Raw genomic sequence first — 23,354 nt, forward strand, 5'->3', positions numbered from 1 at the left:
TCAGGTTGAACCCTGCAACTCATTACCGACCGTGCTGAGCTGATTTACAATCACTGTGTGCTATACGTCGTGGTAAACTCCTATTTTATCACGCTTGGATTTGCAGTGAATTACAGTAAATGTTGCTTAGTTTAAAATAATTAGTCTGGGTGGTTATGGATTTTTCTTTGCCAAGATGGTGTAAGATGAGCCACGTACTACATTTTCAAAAGTGCACATCACAGAGAAAGAGAAAAACATGCAATTTCCATGTAAAGACGACGGTGAAGATCATTTCACTATTTTATAAATACTTCTTTCTTTATTTCAGTATACAAAATAACAGTATGTACATCCACACAAGAGTGGTTTACAAAAATCCACGAGTTCAGCTCATATGCTCCGAAAAATAGAATATATTTTGAACTGCATGTCAGACATGAAGGAGATAATGCTCTTCTCTCAATCCACAGGGATGCAGGCATGTCGAGATCCACACAGGACACATGGCGAGAGTCCAAAACGTCAACCACAGAAATGTTCCATGATTGAAAAGTACTTGAAGTTCCCTTTTTTTGTGTTCCTTTTCCCCCACCTATTGTCCATTGCTTCAGAGGGACAAAAAAAGTTGTAAGAGTACCTAAAAAAGTACCACGCGGCTCCATCAGAACCCTTGGATTTCCGTGGAATAAAGGCAAACATAAGTCTAGTGAGGGGAAAAGACAATCCCTCTCCTCCAGCATAAAATCCAATATTATTTCTTTTTTTTATTAGAGATATAATAAAATAGACTTTCAACATCCCTGTTAGGGGGATTTATAATCATTAACAAGACAAAAGGAGATACCCAGGAGGACGGCGGTCTTCACGTAAACTGGCACTGTCGCCACGCTCTCCACGTCCAGGTTTGTGAAGCGAGTGAAAAAAAAAAAAGCGTAGAAGCCCAATTGGCACTTTGGAGATTCAGATACAAAAAAATGATACTGACACAAGAACAGACCCCCCCCTCTTCGTTGAGATACACATGCTAAAGCTTATGACAAAAGTAAGCCTTTTCTTGGTATTGTAGTGCTTTGGTTAATCTGTGGCTGGGTACACGTAGAGGACTGCTGGCGGGGCGCGGCAGCGGCACACACACTCATTTGCACACGTATCTCTCCACGATCCGCTCGCACTTCTTGCAGGTGACGTAGCAGCACCAGTGGTACTTGCAGTGGCAGCGCTCCACCAGCTTCTCCGTGTACGGGTTGTAGCCGCGGCCGCAGCACATCAGGTCACAGCTGTCACTGCCCAGGGAGGTTTTGTTGCACTGCCTGACATCAGCATAGACAAGAAAGAGGGAAACGTTAAATTAGACATTTTATTATTGTGTAACAACTAGGGCTACACACTCTGAGAAATATCTGTGTATCAACAGTTGTATGACTGTATATTTTAACAGAAAGTGTCCATAGTCTAAGAAAAATATCCTTAAAATAACAGAAAAGGTTCTGGCAGCTCAGTGCCCGGACTTTGCCCTGTAATTAACAAACGCAAATACAGAACATTTTCTGTTAGGCTTTTATAAAATTGTCTCATACAAAGCTGCTCAGTTAGTAAACTTGTGAAAACGTGGAAGCAAGCTTCCACATGTAAAAAAGAAATGTGTCAAAAATGTAGGAAAGAACGCCCAGAATATCGGGGGGAAAAAAGCGTAAAACGGTGAGAAAACAACGTGGACTTCTTTAATATGTCAAACCAACCTCCGTGGCTGATAAAAGTTGTCTGAGCACAAATTTTGCAATTCCAAATGTAAAAAACAAAAAACAAAATACAACTGTGAATCACATTCTATGGACAATTTCTGTTAAGAAAAATACAGAAACTGTTAATACACAGCTATAGGGCTTAATCCCCACTAGGGATTCGTTGCAAATGAATCAGAATTCTGTTTTATTTGTTCTAAACGTACTTTAAAAGTGATATTTTTTCAAGTTTTTAATACTCAAGTTGTATTTCAGACTGGACGTACTCCGTGGTAACTCAGTTCACATCGACAGTACAGTACAGTACACACAAATAACTTTAGAGAACCATCTGGAAGGGCTTTGATGCTGAACCTGCCATTCAAAAGACCCTTTTCTGTATCCATTTCTGCTCAAGGAGATTTGTTTCTTGAAGCCACCCACTGGATGCATTATAAGACCCGTAAGTTTTAACACATTCATTTTGACAGCCCTAGTTACAACTATGCATTTTTGCTTCAACAAGATAGAGAAAAGGGAAGGTAAAGTTTGGACTGAACAACCAGCTTTGAACGCTAACATATTTTCAGCTTGGTTTCCTGCCTGAGCCAAATAGGTTTACAGCTTCGTTCTGAGATATTTTGTACAATCCCGCAGCCTGCGAAGAGCCCACAATAGTCCTTTTATAGTGCTTGACCGTCCTTGTGTGCCCTACTTAACCTTTTGAGCAGTGGATGCTTGGGAGCCTCTCATTTCAGAAGCCTAAATACTCTTGAATGAGCAGAGAATAGCCCCCCACCCCCCCCCACACCCCCGTCGTAAATCACACTGAATACACAGGGCCGCCCTCCCTTTCTTCAGCTTGTCTTCTCCACATAATTGCATTGTTTTATGATGGCAGAGTGTTAATGACCAGCACGGTGAGGGAGACACCGAGGCTGCTGCGGGAGCGAAGAAGGAGGAGGGGGGGGGGGGATGAGTGTAAGACCCACTCGATTATGTTTAGTCAGGAGCGAGAAAGAAAGTGGAGAAAGAGGACAGCACTGTACATTGTGTAGTTCACATCTGCTGGTTTGAAGCAGAGGCACAGTAATGTAATTTAAGACTAAAGCACGGCCTTCTATTCCCAGGGCCACGACGCTTTCTTTTTGAAGCCACTGATCACATTTTATCCATTAGGAACTGCTGCTAAAATGACTGTAGGTCCCAGATTCTCTCGTTATATCTGGTCTTGCGGATGGCTCGGAATCCCCTCCGATACAAACGGCCACGACACATAATAGAATAATCAGTGCCCACACTCAGCGTTTCCACAATAATTGTACAAGCCTTGTGCGCCGCTAGGTCAACAGGAAAACCCCTGCAGGCCAAAAATAACGCCAAGTGTTTCCTCTATATTTATTCTGCAGCGACGCACCGCCATGGCTCCATGAACTGTCTGTGGTTAGTTCACGTCTGTAACAGCAGGTAAGGTCCAGTGTGGTATGTATTTATTTATTTTGATCCAAAATGCTAAATCAGTTGAAACGCTGTACCGGTTACAAACAGGTGTGGTAACCCGCAATTTCCACCAAGTGCGGAACGGCGGCGGAGTCATTAGGTTTCCATTAAAGTCAACGTGCGTATTTTTACTGACTGCAGAACGGCTGCGTTCTGACTCCGTGCCCTCCGGAGCAGATACGCAGAGCTTCTATTTTTGACGGACGCCGGAGAGCTCCGCAGCAAGTCAGCACAGGGCAGATAGTGCGGGACAGGAAGTCGAGCACAGAAACAAAATAAAACATGCGGTTCATTTTCAAAATAAAATACAACGTGCTCACGGCGGATCATATTTCCCCTGCACTACACCTTGAAAACGTCATAATGGGCGGAGACAGGCCTGAAGTCAAGTTTGTGGTTCTGTTCATAGAAACTACATCCTGTTATATTGCGCAATCATGCGTGAATTTGCGAGATCTCGTGGGTCCTCGTGACTTCAGCTGTCAGTCGTGGCCGCAGCTGTTCCGCAAACAAATCCGCACCCGGCAGGTATTGAAGGAGGGCGGAGCACGGAGCCGACACGCAGCGGAGCCGATCCGATCCACAGCCGTTCCGCAGTTGGTGGAAATTGCGGCTTAGTGAAGGACACGCTAACGTGCTAACGGGTCCGGTGTTCTTGTGTTTTTAACTGAGCTGGACCGGAAACCCTAACCCTAAAAAAACATCCTTTTAAATGCTACATTACTTGCAAGGAACTAACGGCAGTAACAGGCGAAGCAGCTTTAAAAGTGTGGCCTTGACCAACTGCCACTTTGCTTGTTTGAAAGCCATGATGTCTCTCTCTCATGGGTGGGCCAAATTCTCTGGGCGGGCAAAGCAGAGAAAGGGGAGGTAACCTTGCTCCTTATGACCTCATAAGGAGACGATTCCAGATCGGCCCATCTGAGCTTTCATTTTCTCAAAGGCAGAGCAGGATACCCAGGGCTCGGTTTACACCTATCACCATTTCTAGCCGCTGGGGGACCATAGGCAGGCTGGGGGAACTCATATTAATGTTAAAAAACCTCATAAAGTGAAATTTTCATGCCATGGGACCTTTAAAGAAACTTTAAAAGCCACCCGCCAGGCTGAAGCAATCAACGTAGGGGAAGCACTGACGCTCATACACACAGGCATCAGCGTCACACGTTCATTTAACGACGCCAGCGAAGCGGGAGCCTAATGATTTGGCAAAAGCACTCGTGTTGCAGACTGTGTGTGGCTGCTCCAGACGAGCAACAGTGAGTGTCCTTGACGTGAAGCATTTCTTCTGGTTATCTGTAGAGTGGCCTATAGCTGAGGGACGCATGATATGTCATATGATGTATGCCATTTTTAACATACATCACATGCCATTTAGTGGAGCTTTTTTATCCTCAGTGGCTCACTCAGCCACAGCTGCCGGCTGTTGACACTGAAGCGTAAAGTACGATGTGGATGCGCTAAACATAGAATTTATTCTTATAAAAGTGTCTGGTATGTCTGTTTAAACAAACAGATGATCAGCGGTTGAAATTATATGCAATCAAGTTTTTATATGAACAGAGAAACTTCCGCAACCACACTATTCATGCTCCGAATTTGCCTCCAGCGCCAATGCAATTCAAAACTAAATAGTAAAGCCTGAGATACACTCTGTCAATCTCTGCAACCCAGTTACGGAACATTGTGCCATATTTCTCTGATATTGGTTAGCCAGATCTCAGCCTGAGTCAGACCCCCAGACAAATGGGCTCCATGCTGCCCACCAACTTCTCACAGAGCACAAACCAGCAGGCGGCACGTAACACTGTCCCAACAAAAGCACTGGAGCTCAACAGTGTAAATAAGCCTTTATCTCTGGGGGACTATTTTACCCATTTGCTTGGCCCTCTCCAATCGATATCAGCTGGAGTGCACTCAGTCCTAAGAATAACGGCATTAGTCATTAGATAGTGGGACAACCACTCCAGTCTTTTCAGTGGCCTTTTCAGTGACACATGCTCAGACAGGCCACAGACAGAGCACTCTCAGGGGCCGCTGCGCGTTATCAGCCAGCCTGCAAACTAAACGGTGCCAACAGGCAGGATGCCACTTCACTAGAGTCAACATCCTGAATGACCAGACATTCAGGATCGGCCATTTCCTATTTGTCAGCTGTGTGGGTCTGTCACAGAGAACTATCACGATGGCCAAATATCCCCCCCCCCCTTCTTCTTTTCTCATGCACGCTCACAGTCAATACACAATGATCTCACCTGTCCTGTGTGCCAACAGAGCCCTGTTTGTCATTCTTAGCACAGAAGTCTGGGGAGCTCTGCAGGTAGACCAGCTCGTTCTCCCTCACCGGCCGGATGTCGATGTCTTTGGGCACCAGCTGCTTGCGTGTCCCCATGGGCCGGTGGACAACTTTGGTGGCAGACAGATACTTGGTCTTCAGGTCCATGGCGATCTCCCTCAGGTCCTGCAGGCCTCTCCAGCAGGTCCTTATGGAGCAGGAGCCGGACACACCGTGACATTTACACTTCATCACCAGCGCGTCTCTCAGCGCCTGGACATGAGGACAGGGGACACGGACGTTAGATAGGGCTCAATCTTTGTGGGATTGACATCCATACAAAATAACGTACAGTACAAGTCAAGGTAAAAAGGCCTTTGTTTATTCTGCTCCCTTTACATGGAATTTGCTGCAGAACAACTTAAAACTTAGTAAATTGATTCCTTTGAGTGTTTTTAAGTTAAGAATGAGGTGTTTTGAGTTGAACTCGCTCACATGTTAATGTTTTTAATTGAGATTTCATTCTAAGTGCATAATTGGCTTTCAAACTGTTTCTATTAATTTATTTGTCTTTATTTTCATGTTTTTTTGTGTCTTTGTACGTATGTAATGATGTGATGTAATTCAGCTGCCTATCTTGGCCAGGTCTCCCTTGCAAAAGAGATTTTTAATCTCAATGGGCTTCTCCTGGTTAAAGAAAGGATAAATAAAAAAAAAAAATATATATATATATATACAATTACACAATTACATTTGCAATTTAAATGATAGTGTCCATTTCAAACTTTCAAACTAGTGCATTTTTTCACTTAGAGTTTTAAGGCGAGCAAAAAAAGATGGCCACATTGCTTACTTGTCTTCCGACTTCACTGTTGTGTAGGTGCATCAGTTTGTTGGCATGGGAGCCTGCGCGTTTCATCTTCATGGGCGCATCAGAGAACTTGGAGCCCATGATCAAACCGTAGTGCAGGTTGTCGGCGCAGCCACCCCAGCGGTAGCCAGGCTCGGGGATCTCCGCAGGAATAGGACCGCACGAGCACAGCCGCAAATCTCCAGACGTGCACGCCCGTGCTATGGTGTGGCTGATGGTTGCTGCGGACAGGGCGTACACAAATGCAGCCTCTCTTGTTCCTGTCGAAACAGAAGAAGAAACACAAATGATACAAGTGAACTGACAATGCATACATCAAAGGCATTCAAAGATTTTTTTTTTCTCTAGAGTTCAATGCAAACATGCAAGCACAACTTATAGTCAGCGGTCACTAGCAGTTTTTAGGGCTGCAAATGCAACGATTATTTCATTATCAATTGCTTTCTCTATTTACAGAGTACTCTTTTGGTCTATTGAATGTCAGAATATAGTGAAGTTTCCTAAAGCCCAAGGTGACGTCATCAGATGTCTTGATTTGTCCAACCAATAATCCAAAACTCAAGTTTGCTATCACACAAGACAGAGAAAAATATCAAATCCTTACAATTTACAAGCTGGGACTAGTGACTGTTTGGCATTGTTGCTTGAAAAATTACTTTAACAATGAATCGTTTATTTAAAATACTTTCAGATTGTTTTTCTGATGATTGATTAATCGACTAATCGTTTCAGTTCTACAGTAGTAGTTATTGGTAGCAAAGCACCTGTATATTCAGAAATGTAATACATTAAATAATATTTACTCAACATGGGGAGCTGCCAGTACAGAGTGCGAATATTTTGTCTCATTTAGGTTATTTGGATGTGTACTCTACGCTGGTTTATCATTTGTCACAATGTATGCTAAAGTGTTAGCATGAAGCGTGTAACTGTCAGTTTGAATTCATGTTGGTTCCAATGATGAAAAGTTATTACGGCAAATAATAAAACCGTAAATCAAAACGTTCTCAAACGTTCTCTTGTGTTGTATAATGGACTTCTCTGCTATCCATCTGTCCTGTTTCCCTCTCAGTGTTCCACCGTGTGCACAAGATGAAACCATCAAACATAGTCCATCACTGCTCCTGCTGTAACGCAGAGTGAGCTCTGATGTAATTGGCGGTGATGTGCGTACACGCAAAGCAAGCACATATGGTAAAGGCCGGGAAGCAATTGGAAGTAAGGGAAGAAATCATGGATGACCGTGGGCTGCTTAGATCAAAGCCATCCCTGGACAGAGATGAGCCATTTCCTGTTCGGTGCAGACTGTTCATTTGGCAAATGGCAGCCATGTCCTTTGTGGGGAGCACTGCACAGCCCCACCCCCACCCCCTCCCAACCCACAACCTTAGCACACTCAAACTCCTTTTTGGCCAGAGAAAGTCAGACTGCAACGCAAACAGGCGGGCACTCATAATGCTGTAACGCATGTTGTGTGTGGGGGTCGTCTCAAATAACAGCGTCAGTAAAAGGGACCGGTGAAGGCTTCTCCGGAATAAATTATGGAATTATTTGGCTGGCAAGCAAAAGAAGTGGAAAGATGAGGCAACGTATCCTCAGTCAATTTTGAAAAGAACATGACAACATGACAGAACAGACAAGACACATCTATTGTGGCGTCTGAGCACAGACACCATTAGAGGGCTGAGGATCGCTTCACCAGTTACTGTAAACTCAACAGCAATAAACGCAGCACACTTCATGACCTCGGTTTTAGATATTCATTGAACGGCAAGCATGACTATAAACACCACATTCTTGAGGGTGAAAAAAAAAAAAAAAAAAAACTTGGAGCGGCTCTTTGGAAAACTAAAGCATCCGCGCTGTCATCCCAAAGCGCTTATGGTCCATTACCTCGGTCGAGGTCTGGCCGATACTTCGGAGCATCGAGGGGGATGTCGATGGACGAGCAGTTCCAACGCATGTCAGAGAAGGTCTTCTGACACGTTTTCTTGACTTCGCGGGCAGCGGTGATGATGGTTTGCATGAGCTCCAGGTTGCTGCGGCACAGCTGAGCCTGGGAGGACACGAGGCCGTGCAGCAGCTTACAGTGTTGGGTCTGGTTGATGTGTAAAGATGAAGGGGCGTGTGATATCGACGCCGGGGGGGGGTAAACACAAACAAGACGTATTGGTCAGTATGCATTATATAATACACTAGCGCTGCAAAGATGAATCGATTAGTTGTCGATTCATCGGTTTGAATCATTTTTCATGAAAAATAAGTCAAACATTGTCTGATTCCAGCTTCTCAAAACAAGACAGGTGAGAATGTCATTTTGGGATTTGGGGAAACACTGGTCGACATTTTCCATTCCATTTTCTGGCATTTTAACCCTCCCGTTGTCCTCGGGTCAAATTTGACCCATGGATATTCAAAACGTTTCTATTTCAGACATTTGGGTTTCTTTCAACCAAATTGTCAAAAAAATAACGTGGATCGAGACCGCAGAGGGTTGGGGGGGTGGGAGAGGTTTTTTGTTCTTGTTCAATTTGTGTTTCTCTGTTCTGTATGTGTAATGATAAAAAAACAATAGAAAAATTGATCTGAAAAAATAAAAAAATAACGTGGATGGTTCCATACAACCATTACTCTTCACAAGTAAAATAAAAGATCAGCTCAGTACTTTCATTCAATGTGGGTGTTTTATTCAATTTTATAGCATATGGAGATTTTTTTTTTTTAGAAAAGAACGTTGAAAAGAGTGACAAAAATGTCAGAAATAGCTTCAAAAATGTGGGGGAAAAACAACAACAAAACGTCAAAAAAAAAAACGCAGGAAAAATGTGACAAAAACATGGGTAAGAAGTGGCAAAAAAAACGTATAAAAAAACCTTTGGGGAAAAGCGACAGAAGTGTTGAAAAAGACGACCACAACACTGAAAAAAAGAAGTAAAGTTTGACCCAGAAAAACGAAAAGCTGCAAGGTCGACGGGAAGACAACACAAGGGTTAAAGACCAAACGCCTATTCGATTAACCGAGAAAATCATGAATCGACGATGAAAATTATCGCCCGCTGCGGCCCTGCAATACATATTGCAGGCGATGACAATGTGATGATTGCTTAATCTGTTTTTTTAGTTTCATGAGTTTTAAAAGGATCAGGTTTATGGGAATACCAATGCTGTGAGTTTTAGTTACCGCGGTGTGTTAGTGATTTCAGTTTCTTGTGTACACCCATTTCAACCTCTGAGACACATCACAAACGCAAAACAATTGAAAAATTGAAACAGATAATGCTTCAGGCAGGGAAATGGTTTGGCATGCGTTGCAATGCAGAGAAGAACTATCTTATCACAGTGAAAACCCCGAAGGAAAGTCAGCCGAGGATGCATGAAATATAAGTGACACGTTTTGGCACAGGGTTTTTCTTTTGTTAAAGCACAGAAGAGGCCTCAAGATATTCCAAAAAAAAAAAAAAAAAAAAAAACACTGAATTCAGATCAACGGTCAGATGAAAAACTACACAGATTTGAATATTCCACCACAGAAGGTGTCGTCCTCTATGGCCTCAGTTTGACGTGAGTCCTCTGTTTACAGACTATTAACATTTGATTGAAACACTGTAAACAGGTTGAGAATTGACTTTAAGAGAGAAACCACAGGCGGAGCAGGTTAGCTCTGATCTCTGCTTTCTGTGTCTCGATCTCTGCTGAGAGTGCGTGAGAACCGGGCAGCGCCGCCTGCACCTTGGCCTGTTTTGCATTAGGGGGCCGAGGGGGCCGCCGCTCTGTGCCCAATGATAAGCTGTGACTCCGCCGGGCTGGGGGTAACCCGGCACTCGCAGGTGTTTACAGCCGCATCTGTTTTGCATTGCACCGCTGCGCATTATCAGGACTGTAAGAGAGCTTAGATTTAGCACATGCCATCCCAGCTCTCATGGGCACATCTGCTTAAGTCGTCCCACTGTGAGTGTAACAAGCCCTCGCTCCGATAAGAAGCCATGGATACTTTGGGTCGAGCCAACGCTGAAAGTTGTGTTTTAAGGCGCAGGGGGATAAACAGAGCCCCGCAAATTGTGAAGAAAAACCTCAAAGCCTTTATGAGAATACCAAACAATCAATCGGAACGTAAACAAATTCAAAAAATAGCAACGTGGAAATTTTATGGACTTTCCAAAAAATGATTGCGAAAATGATTGTTTACTTTTACTCGAGCATAAAAGCTGCGTGGTGCTCAGGACGAGCAATCCACATTTGTGTCAACAGTTAGGCCACTGCAGCTTGCCTCTTCCGCACGCTACTTTTACACAAATTGAGGCCTAACTAGACTACACACACACACACTGGCAATGTCTGCGCCGCCACGACGCACCGTCATCACCGTCTTAGTCTCTATTCTTATCTTCTTATGATACGGCAGGGGAAGGGGGTGCATTTCATCTGAGATCTTAGGACTGAAACACATACGCCTTCTCCTTTTACTGAAGCCGCAATAGAGTTAATAAAACAAAAAGGGGTTTCTGTTGATAACTTGAAGAACTGCCAGCTAATCTACTGTCCCCTTCACCAGATACACATGCACAGAACACGTAGCCTCTCTCTTGATCAGGAGCAACTTGAGGAATGTTGGGGGCCCATTGCAAAGCTGCCACAGGCCCTCCACTCCATAAAACACTGAAACGTGCAAAAAAAAAGAAAAGAAAAAGAAAAACGAGGCGCACAATATATCTTGCATCTTCATGACGTCACCCGTGTGGACACTGTTTGACCGTAAGGCATGTGTAATGATGGCGAAAGGCCTAAGGAATGAGATGGCGCCCCTCCTGAGAATACTCACAGCCATTTGATGCCCGAGCAGACCTGCACAGCAGCACAGCCGTGAGCACACCCAGAGGCAGGACATGAGAGCCGCTCCTCATGGTTGGACAGAGGCTCCGGGCTCACAACAGGACACAAATACGTTGGGGCTGTTGGGCTTCCTGGCTCCGACTCAAAAGTCAACTGTCATGGCACGGCCTCCTCTTCTAATCCCTGTAATAAACAACATATAAATATACATGCACGTAAATAATCACCAATTCAATTGTGTTTATAGTGTCAAATCACAACAGGAGTTATCTCAGCACACTTTACAGATAGAGTAGGTCTAGACCCACACTATAATTTACAGAGACCCAACAATCTCCTCCCAGAAACCTGGGACAGACCCTGACTCTTGGTGGGCGGCCTTCTGCCGCTGCTGGCTGGGACACAGAGACACTGATACAGATATGGAGAAATATGATTTATAATAATTATAGCAGTTGGTCATATCAATGTCAATGACTTGTGAATGCAGATTTTAAAGTTTTTCTAGATGCGTTGATTCATACTGTTTCAAGAACCACTGTGAAATAATCATTTAAAAAAAAAAAAATCTGATGACTATTATTTTAGTTCTCCGTCAGAAATCTCAGACATCACGCACACATTTAAATAAAGAATAACTACACGAGAGGAAGAAAAAAAATAAAATGGAACTGAGCAAAACTGTTTGCAAGAAATACTCTGCAGACAGCCCGCTAACACTACTGTAAGCACACTGGTAATAGTCAGCCTCCTTCTACATGCTTAATTCTATTTACACAAGAAACGAGGACAATACATTGTTATCCGAATCCCAATCAGAAAAGCTGCGAAGGCTTAAAGACAAAGGAGAGCCTAAAGACAAAGACATCTCTTCCATTTTCAAGAAGGGACCAGTGCTGTGTCTGGGCTACGGATTGTGGGTCAATGGGCACTAACTCTGACTTTTCTTAGTGCCTTGATTATTTCCATAATAGAGTCATGATCTCATATCTGAGCGTTACGTCGGATTATTAGTGTCCCATTGTTTGGCGCTGAAGGTTAAAATAATTCTGTTCTACACAATCACATGAGCTTTCGCTAAACTTTAAGCCGGAAGCATTCAGACAAAGGAGTCCTATTCCCGGTTCTATTGCACCGATTCTGAAGTCTCTAGTAGCCGAGCTTTTAATTCAGTTACAGTTGTCACCTCTGCTCCACTTGGAACAATGTGAAGGATTTGGGCTGGATTGACAGCAGCGGGATCAAAGCCCAGATCAGCGCAGTAATCTTCAGTCAGCGCATCAGGAACATTATCTGATATAGCTGCGAGCTGTCGATAAGCAATCTCTTTGAAGAGAGCTTAAACTGAGCGCAGTCAAACCGAATAATGGGCCTTTTTTTCTTCTTCTTCTTCTTTTTTTAAAAAGCGCCAGTTTCGCTGCTCGTCGCTGATTGGCGGAGACGCGGTCGAAACTGTGCCATTAATTATTGAAATGAGCCCACTGAAACTCATTTCACTCGGCCAACTACTTTCCAAGCACTGACCTGTAGGCTAAAATATGCCTAATTTAAAAAAAAACAAAAACAACAACAACTAAAAATATATTTAGCCTTTAGTTATTATTACTGAGTAAAAAAACGAACTATTTCCAGTCTTCGTTCGCCGCTTATTGGTGTTACAGGTCTATCTGTTTAAATTGGCCTATAAATCCCTGTTTAAATTTACATTTGGCCGAAGCGGGCTGAATGGCAGCTCCTGTTTCCCCACTTGGAAGATAAAGGCTGATAGGGTCACACTCACACACACACACACACACACACACGCACACACGCACTCACACACACACACACCATGTGATGTGTGTCTCTCACACCGAGCCGAGATAAGCTAGGGCAAGGCACACCAAGTGAACCATTCATCATATTTCCCGACGATCGTGGGGATCTAATTAGCGGAAATTAACCAACAAAGTCGGACAAGGATAGTTCCAATAATAATAATAATAATAATAATAATAGTAGGTAATGCCGTTAGCCAATCTGCTTGGGTAGACAGATGAGGAGAGACTCCAAAGTCACTTTAAAGACACAAGTCTTAGGAAGCAGGTTGCACCGAAGTGGAACAAATTAAATAAAATAAAAAAAAATAAAAAAAAAATAAGCATGAATCTTTGGAAATGAAAGTGGGATCATACAGCGAAGGCAGCTCACCCCGGTTTCCCCTATCTTAAATCTTTGTTATAAATCATCCCCACCATTTTTTCAGCAGATAAAAAAAAACAACAGACAATTCAGTTTCTAATCATCCTAAACGTGTGCGCGCACAGACACATCGGCGTTATAGAGCACGCAGTAACATAAAACTGTTCCTCTAGACGAACTAGTTGAACTCACCTTTGCCGTGACTCTCGGCTCTCCACGTTGAACAACAACAACAACAAAAAACGGACAAGAAAGAAGAAAAATAAAGTCTGCAGTCGGAATATCCTTTCAGAGCGGTGTCTGTCTCGGTATCAGCCAGATGCGGGGGTAAAATCCAGCATGGGGTGGTAGAATAGCTCCGGACAGGTACGCATGGTGTGTGTAGCCTATCGCAGCGGTGTCGTTGAGTGTGTGAGCGTGTGTGTGTGTGAGTGGGACAGACACACACAGAGAGAGAGAGAGAGGGAGAGAGAGGGAGAGGTCCGAGGAGAGGAGAGAGAGTGAGACTGAGTGGGACAGACTCGGCTTTAAATCCCCGCTGCCCCGCTTTGATCTCACTGCTGATGTCAGACCTGCATTAGCATATAGAGGCTAGCTTAGCACGCTGCACCGGGACACTCGGACATAATACGATATCATCAGCGGTGGAATGTAACCAAGTACATTTACTCGAGTACTGTAGCCTACTGAAGTCCAAATGTTGGGGTACTTGTAGCCTACTTTTCGTGCCACTTTCTGCTTCTACTCCGCTACATTTCAGAGAGAAATATTGGACTTTTTACTCCACTACATTCATCTGTTACAGCTTTAGTTACTAGTTGAGATTTCTGCACACGGAACATGTAGTTTATAAAACACAATATGATATTAAAAATTAAACTTCCCAACAATATGACGGCCTACAAGTCCAGCTGAGACGATTCGTCGATTAATCACTTAGTTGATTGACAGAACGGTTTTGGTCGTTTCCAGTTTCTAAAATGAGAGGGTTTTTCTGCATTGAGTAGCCTACGTTCACTTAAAATATTTTTTTTCTTCTGATGATAATCATACACTTTTACTTAAGTAACATCTTCCATGCGGGGCTTTTGCTTAGTAATAGAGTATTTTTTACTGTGTGGTATTAGTACTTTTACTGAAGTAGGCTAAAGGATCAGGATACTTCCCCTCCACTGACTATAATATAACATATCATATAAAATACAAGTATTGCAGTTTGATATCCTAGAGAACATACGCTGGAATAGACCCCTAATCGTCCCGCAGGGAAGTGGAGGGAGTGAGTGTGTCTGTGGTGATGAATAGTCCACACAGTGACCTTATTTTAATGGCATTTTTAGAGCTGCTCCGGTATCTTGCTCCCAGAAAAAGCCATTCAAGATTCCTGAAGTTCTCAAAAGACACTTTGTAGCGACCTTATCTTTATGCTTAATAGTAGCAAATAGTTTCATGTAGCCAATTATTCTATACAGGGTTTCATATGGCTGTAAAACATGAAACTGCTACAAAAACCATAAACCCTAAAAAGTGTCCCTGGTTTACAATAATATTTTTTGTATGGCAAAAATCAAATGCCATTCAGTTATTACAGTTTTGCGATCTTCCTTGGAATTTTTCTTTATTTGTTTTTACACTAAAATAGCTATATACAATATTAATTTCTTATAGAATAATATTCCATATCAGTTTTAGCACTACAACAATTGCTATAATTAAAAGAAGAATTGCATTAAAATGCCACTGTGAGACATTTGTGTATCAGAAGATATTTTAATTAGACTTTATTTCATTCTGAAGATGTACAAAGGTACACATACCCAGACCCTTCGTACTGGTCCAAACGAAAGGCAAAAGTGCCCTTATTGTTCAGAAATTGTCTGAAATTAAACATGCACCGTATCTGTTGATTTCAAATGTACAGCCTTATGGAAACATATTAAATAACTGAATCATTCCATTGCAATTACTGAAAATGTCAGTGTCCTCATGCTTTCCATCCAAATCCATTTAGAAACAATGATTTACATTCAGACGCTGTTGCGTTTTTTGTTTTCTGTTTCTTTTGTGCGCTCGCACCAACAAAATAATCCAATAACGAGGGCTGTGGCAAAACTCTGCCCTGCACAGTCAATCCTTTGTTAGCACATTGCCTTCATTATAGATGTTTCTAAAAAAAAAAATAAAAATAAAAAATGTTTAAGTCAAATTTCATAGTCACAGACACAGCCTTTTATCCGAACCGGACAATAATGTATCCTTTAGACACAGGTGGATTTGACATTGGAATAATTTCCAATTTGAAATGTAAAAAAAAAAAACTCTTAATCCACTACAACACCAATAATTTATTTTATTAATTTGTGTGAATGCCATATAAAAGTTACAAAATATTTTAACAAAATGTGACATGATATTATGGTATTCTAAGTACACACATGCACACACAAAAGCTATCCAACTTGTATTTTTTTTTATTTTTTTTAAATAAACCTTCTTAAAGTTAGAGTTTTCTTGCACCGGCTGATTTCCTTCAATGTGCAGCACACTGTAAGTGATACAGTGCAGAGCCAGCTGGGGGAGAGTAATGTATAGTTTTCCCTGAAAATCTGCTGCACCTCCAGCGTTCAGACAAAGGCAATAGTGAGCTGTCGTCCAGACCTTGACCTTGCAATGTGGTATTAGCTAACATGTCTGGCATCGTGCACTGCTAGCTGCTCTGCTTCGGGAACAGCAGATCAGGTGTTGTCACGCTGTCTCTGCACACACACTCACAGACCACAACAAGCCCTCTTCTTCTGGGAAACACCCAGATCGTGTGTCTTACAGTACGCTCTGTTTCCACCGCGTGGTACGGCACGGCTCTACTCAACTCGTGTTTTACATGAGAAAAAAGTTCCGGATAGTACCTGGCACCTGGTACTGTGCTTTTTTTGGTACCACCTCGGTCGAGGTTCCCGAGCGAGCTGAGCCGATACTAGCAGTTGGAGTTGAACCGGTGCAGGCCACTGATTGGTCAGAGAGAATCGTCCCCAGCGCGACACTGGACATCCCGCACAAACCCGACATTTTTTAAAAAGCCAAGCTACCGTCAAAAGCAACTGCAAGTTTTTTTTTTTAATACACTCGATGCAGATTTTTTTTAAAATGGCAGCCCGCAAATCTACGCCACACACTGTCACGTACACTATGTACGCCGCACAGCACACTGTACGCCGCACACTGTACAGTATGTCGCACACTATATATGCTGTACACTATACAGCACACACTTCGCCGCACACTACGCCGCATACTTTGCCGCACACTTCCCCGCACATTTCCCCGCACACTATGCTGTACAAATGACAAAGTGCAGACGTTCCTTTGTTTGGTTGCCAATCAAAGGAAAACGAAATCAAACAAAAGCACCTGGTACCAGAAGTGATTTAAATCGAGCTGAACCACGCAGTGAAAATGAGGCATACATCTGTTGGCCAAACAGGGTCCACCAATACATTTTACACACACAGTATGATAGCTCCGTGTTTACAGTGGGGCTGTGATCCTGGTTCCAGACAGTCAATGTGTTTTACATGGCAGTCAACTGCGAATAAGCACGGGTCGGAGCGTGCGTGGGAGTCGTGGCGCTTCCAGCAGGACCGGGCCCGTCTACAGAGAGACTTTTTACACTCAGGCTCTCCATTCCTGAGCTAGGATCAACACGCAGCCCCTTGATCTTCACATCTCACCTTCCAAGCAACACAGAGGGGGAGGACACCTTCTGAGGGAGACTGAGGGGGGGATAAGCGCTCCACCGGAGTCTATGATAATGAAATAACTCATGTCACATAACAGCGGAATCAGAGATGAGTTATGATAGGTAATCCACATGAAGGATCAAAACCGGCTTTACGGAGATAATGTTACAGTTACATTGTCCTTTCACGTTAATCAGCTTTGGACATAGTGGGATTATCGGACAAAAACCTACAACGTGTCTATGAAAAGATGTCCTATTTTATTTACAATAAAATAAAAACATTTCCAGGGTTCCAGGACTTGTGTTCTATTTAAAAAAAAAAAAATTCTACAACACACTTTTGTTTAATCCAGATGTGGTCGAGCTTGAGTTGGAAGTTTATTTTCAAATGAGCTTCAATCAGTACATTAGATAAATCCCTTTAAATTATGGGATATCATATAACCCCAATGACATATTCCAAGAGCCCAAAATGTAAATGTACATAAATAGAAACCGTAAATTAATTGCCTTTGCTGAAACAGTGCATGTGCAAACTGTATATCACAATTATTGTGTTGCACAAAATGTTGTGAGTTTAAATGTTTAAGAAAAATATGCAATTTCAAAATAGCCCGAATGAAGGATGGATTTAGCCCAGCTCTGGCTAAATGCAGCGTTAATGTTTGGGAGGAAGGAATCCTCAGGCTCACAGCATTGAGCCATTGTCCTTCGAATGTCAAGTGGTTCGAGCCAATATCAGGAATCTGGAGGCTCGAGGTGGGGGGGAAGGGGGGGTGGGTGCTCAGGACACTCAACTTTCACCCAGGAGGATCAGAGCCTGAATGGGTGCAGGGTTTCTATTATGCCGCTGGAAAATACTCCCATGCTCCCGTCAGGATCCATATAAATCCAAACTGGCCTCCAACGTACAATGCAAATGAATCAAAATAAGATGTTTAATCTTAATTTACTTTTTTTTTTTCTTATTTGCTACATGTTTCACAATGATTTAAAAGGGAAATGAATGTAGATGGAATGTTCCTAACTTAGTTCAGCTTTTAATGCCAAACCATTATTACACAATCACGGGGGGAAAAAAAGATTCTCATAAACACACTGCCACGTTTTTAGTTTTCTTAATCTAGTTGCTTTTATTTTGTCAATTTTCGATAAAATGATGGAACGTGCAAACCCCAATGATAACCTAATAAAGGTTTAACTCTCTGATGAGGTATGTTCATTTCTGCCTGTTCTGTATTACCAACTCAACCTATTTTTTAACCATGGATAAATGTCCGACCAAAATTAAAACCAGGAGTCTGATTAACAACCATCATAGATACAATAAAGCAACGACTTCAAAGGGAGTTCTCAAATAGAACCAACTGGTGAACCATATTGTAACGATTGGTTTTCTTATATTTAGCCTCTCATCTCCAACCAAACGGTGAACGGCGCAGGGCTCTGCTGCCGGCTCGTTATTGACAAAATAACAAGAACATTATGGATAATCATCCACGGTTTATATCAAGTCGGTCAGTATCAAGGGGGTAAATCTGTCAAGTCAGACCCTCAGAGGGACGGTGACAGCTTGGGATGAGCCCTTTGAAAATGCAATCACCCTCTGGTGTCCCTCCCGTGAAAGCTGCCGTAGCTCAGTGGGGATCGCCTCAGAAACAACAAGCTCCGTCCAGTCTGTCTGACTGGACCCGCGTCTTTTGTATACCATTTGTTTATAACCTCTTCCTCCATTGTGCTCAAAGGACAGAGCCCTTTCAAGTGACAGATGGGTGGCACTTTTGAACACGTCATGTGGTCCTACAGGAGACCGTGAGCTGTGTTCATGGAGCCCAGGAGTTTACCAGCACTTGGAGGGTCATTCCCCCAAAAAGAAAAACTAAAAAAAAACTAAACCTCCATGGCTGTTCTGGTTTGAGCTGAGGGTATAAACATCGCCTGCATTATGGGTTAACCAGCCAAGAGAGGAGTGGATTCCAGTAATACAACTAATTAATCACATCGCCGTCCTGTCACATCACCAGATCATCATAAATCTGGGTTAAATGAGCGCGTTCACTGCATGAAAACAAGCTCCGACAACCGAACTGGCTTTAAATGGGAAAACCCAACCTTAAAACAGATTATAGATTACGTATTTATTTAAGGGTTTGAGGACACTGAGGCACTCGGGAGGGTAACGTTTAAAAAGCCTTTATTATATTTCTTGGCTAAATCGTTCAAACAAGGCAATCCCGTTGAGGCCTTCATCAAGGCAAGTATGTAAGTGTGTACTTACCCTCCCAAGTGCCTCAGGCCATGTCCACGTGTACCAAAACGATCATTTCCCCACCCCTGTCTTCCCTGGCATCGTTTCAAGAATAGTTGCGTCCAAATGGATCCATTTGTATATGACTCAACACGCTACTTCATATTCCAGGCCTATAGGTGGCGCTGTTTTCTGCTACAGAAATTCACCAAAAACAGAGAAGAGACGGAACGTGCTCATAAAGCTTGCGCGCTGTATACAAGGGGGTAAGCTTCTCCTCACAACCCGTACCTACTATGGAGACATTTTGATGCTAACAAGCACTCACCCGCCGTTAGCATCCCATTCATTTTGACGTCATTTTGACAGCGAATAACTTTACATCTGAAGCGTTTAAAGACTCTATTTGTCCATTGTTTATTTCTAAAGAAACACGCCAATGTATAAAAGGCTCCATTACCTTGTACCTCACGTTATGGCTCCGTAGCAGACGTTTTAGTAAAAATAGGCTAACGATTGTGTCATAACCACGAGACTTACTGTCACACAGTAGAGGAATTACTGTATAGTACAGGAGAGGCTCACAGGCAGTTTGGACTTACATTAGCTGTTTAAGTTTAATTACTGATGTTAACTATCATTTTAGTTAGCAATAATTAGCCTGTGCCCAAGTTATCTCCTTACATATACCTACGCTCTCTGTCTCTGTAAGATTGGGAATGATTGAGATTTCTCTCGGCACAGCTACCAGAAGACTTCACACTTTCAGACAGGTTGCTCACGTCACATCTACGTCTTCAAGCTCAGTTGGAGGCTGCGCTGTAACACTCAGCGCTCACCGGAAAAGTGCTTCTAATATCCTTCACTGGTCTCCGTCCAGAGACACGGACTCTGTTGGTCCATTCTACATACTGTCTATGGCTGTATACAAACAGACAGTAGAAGAAGAAACCAAACGCAAGAAGACGACGAAAATGGCTAGTGCAAGGAAACCGGAATCGTTTGTGTGGACCGACAGTGAATGAAGTCCAACTGTTTGAGTTGTTGCTGTTATGAGACGTCGTCGCAGGGTAAGAGGTCGAAGGCTAGAGGTCGAGGGGTGTGGCGATGACATCATCGACACGCAAGTGTGCAGCTTCGCCGTCCAAACGAAGACGCGAGGGCGCCATTTTCGAATTTTTTCACCCTGGGACCAGGTTTCAAAAAAGTGCGTCTTCAGGCAGTCCGTTGACAAGGATTCGTTTGGACGATCGGCCAAAACGATGCAAAACGTGCGTTTACACCAAAAAAGCGTTTCCGTGTGGATGCCCCCCCCAGTAAACCCTTGCACACTTGGATCCATAAGCTGAAGAGCAACGGAAGGACACACTTTCTACACACCAGAGCAGCCCTCCATGCAGACTGCGTTGGGACTACATATTTATTCACTCCAGTGATTAAGTCATTTAAACACACACTACTGTCACCTCAAATGGAAATTAGAAGAGTAAGGCATTCACTGATGATGTTTATCCGATGACATGATTTAGATTTCTTTCATTGACACAGAATAAGGAACTGCACCAATGGTCTTGTCATAAGTTATATTTGATGCAAGTGCAGCATTCCCAGCTGTGAATTAGAAGACGTGTCTATAATCCACTAAAATATCTTGTTTTTTGTTGTTATTATTTATGAAGCAGCTGCATGATTTGTCTCATGGCATCATCACTGCAGGCTGTCTCTTTAATATGGAGGCCCTAAAGGGACAGGGGGAATTATAATTTTTTTTCTGGTGCGCACAAGGAATTTTTCTCGTGAGCACGCAAAACCAATCTATATATCTAATCTAATATCAGAGTACCAGCTGGTCAGAATGGCTGCCGAGGAGGAGGTATTCATCTTCCTGAAAACGCAACAAAATGTATAAGAAGAGTGTCATCGACAAAGTGAAAGATGATAAGGTAACTGTTAACCGATTTCATGCTGTGAACGTGAAATGTAACTTTAGCAGTATTCCCCCACATATGGCTGGTCCCTTATCATATTAATTACTTACTGTATGTTTTTAATGACGCTTGATATGTTTTTCACTTTTGTCTTCATGTTGTTGTCGGGTGGTCTTTTTAATTGTTGGAGCTTGTATTGCGAGACAAATGTCCATGCCTACGGACAATAAAGTCTTATCTTATCTTAGCACTTTGTTAGCATAATTGGTGATAATGGTTTAATAATGGTTTCTCGTGTATCTCGTGCTCATGAGAGAAGTGTCTAGTGTGCAGGAAAAAAAAAAAATCCCTGCGTCCCTTTAGGGACTCCGTACTTTTATCTGGTCCAAGTCATGAATTAAAACCAAGCTATACCGTACATCACTACAAAATGAACACATGAATTATATTTGGGGGTGTATTGTACTTTGATAAAAGAGACATTGCTTCCAGCGTCAAGGGTGGCAGGACTGTCTCACACAGGCCCTTTATCACACTGTATGAAGTCATGTCACTGCGTCTGAAGAGGTGGTGCTGAAGAGGATAAAAGGTGTTGAGGGCAGAGGGGGGGACGAGTGGAGGTGAACCATGTGGGTGGGGGATGACTTCAGCAGTCTGGGGGCGCTCTCCGCTCACACCTCCTGGTAAACATGAAGCCGAAGAGCGATTGAGGAAGGACAGGCACCAGCCCGGCTGCAGGCCTCGAAACAGTACAATAGATAAATTGTGCAGATACATCTGGTTCTTATGAATATAGTCCTTTAGATTGTGGTTGGTGGAGGCGTGAGAGCGCCAGAGCATCCTTATAAATGTTTAAAGCTCAAATTCCAAACCGCGTGCCCACATTGCTCTGGGACCAATGTTCCAGAAACAATTAAATGGATGCTTTTGCACCGGTCCAAAACAGGTAGCCTACTGAGCACCGTTTTTTTTTCTCAGACGATGAAGTGTGTCAGGAATTGTACGACAAATTATTTCTATTGCTTCGTGATCGGATAATCTCCGCTACACTTCAGTGTTGGTTCAACACGCTCACCGAAGACAATCCTTCACGTTTCACTTACAGTTTCAAATCCTTAAGCTTTGCAATGGCAAGTAAAAATGAAGTGCTCTCTAAGAGTGCAATCAACAAGTTGACGTCTGAATAATTCAAACCAAAAGTTGTGCTCGTAATACTAGGAGGATCTGACTTCTAGGCCTGTGCTGCCAATTTTCCCTGTAAGGGAGACTTGAAATAAAATCCACTTAAGCCCTGTGTCTTCCCCTCCAGAGTGTAGTTATATCCTGGCTGTGCATGGACATGATTACAGAGTGCCACAGGTCTTACATCAGTGCAGAACCTTGACTTCCAGCAGGAAACCTGGTGCACGGGTCAATTATGGCAATACCTTGTTTTGCTTAAAGATGGAGGATGTGTTCTTCACGCTCAAACACACGGGCTGCACCTGAGACTTCTTAACATCCAAAGTGTAAATAAATAAAACACAGCTTGTAGGAGGTAGCCTACAAGGCCCTCTTGGCGGAGAGCGCAGCGATGAGGTTGGGAGACGATGCTGCCCCGTGCTCCCGGCTGTGCTGCATATGGCTACAGGGAGGCCCGCGGCGGAGACAGATCCGTTTGCTCAGCAGCTGAGTGGGGTGGTGGGGGGGGACGGGGGACGGGACACGGAGATGCTCCTTTCACACTAAGCTGAGCACCGACAATCGGGGCTTTGTCACGGACGCATCTGCTGTTACAGCTCACAGGATGAATACAAGTTTCTTTCAACAAGAAAAAAAAAAAGTGCACTCAGTGGGGTTATCGGTGTTAAAGATAAAGTGGCTTCCTGTCAACAAACACAACATGTGCGTACAGTACGTGGAAGGGTTTCAACAGCAGCAGTCTTTCTTTTCATAAAGCTGTAGGATATTTCTAAAAAATGCCAGTTTAGTCCCTTGGGATCATGTCTTTGACTTGAAAGTGACTTACATAAGCCCTGGAGTATTGTGTCAATATAGCTTCAACAATTACTTAAGTTCATAACATCTGTTTATTATCAG

General features: G+C 43.1%; 1 protein-coding gene across 1 annotated transcript; it reads right to left on the reverse strand.

Moving 5' to 3' along the window:
- Nucleotides 1–273: 273 nt before the first annotated feature.
- On the reverse strand, nt 274–13,900 carry wnt11 (wingless-type MMTV integration site family, member 11). The gene is given in 7 exon segments (XM_039778453.1): nt 274–1,292; nt 5,459–5,751; nt 6,332–6,609; nt 8,243–8,487; nt 11,169–11,196; nt 11,199–11,362; nt 13,553–13,900. Coding segments are annotated over 6 exon segments (1,071 nt in total). The 5' UTR covers nt 11,251–11,362; nt 13,553–13,900; the 3' UTR covers nt 274–1,117.
- Between the last annotated feature and the right edge of the window lie 9,454 nt (nt 13,901–23,354).

This window comes from Perca fluviatilis, chromosome 16, assembly GCF_010015445.1.
Source record: "Perca fluviatilis chromosome 16, GENO_Pfluv_1.0, whole genome shotgun sequence".
In the NCBI taxonomy this organism is placed as follows: domain Eukaryota; kingdom Metazoa; phylum Chordata; class Actinopteri; order Perciformes; family Percidae; genus Perca; species Perca fluviatilis.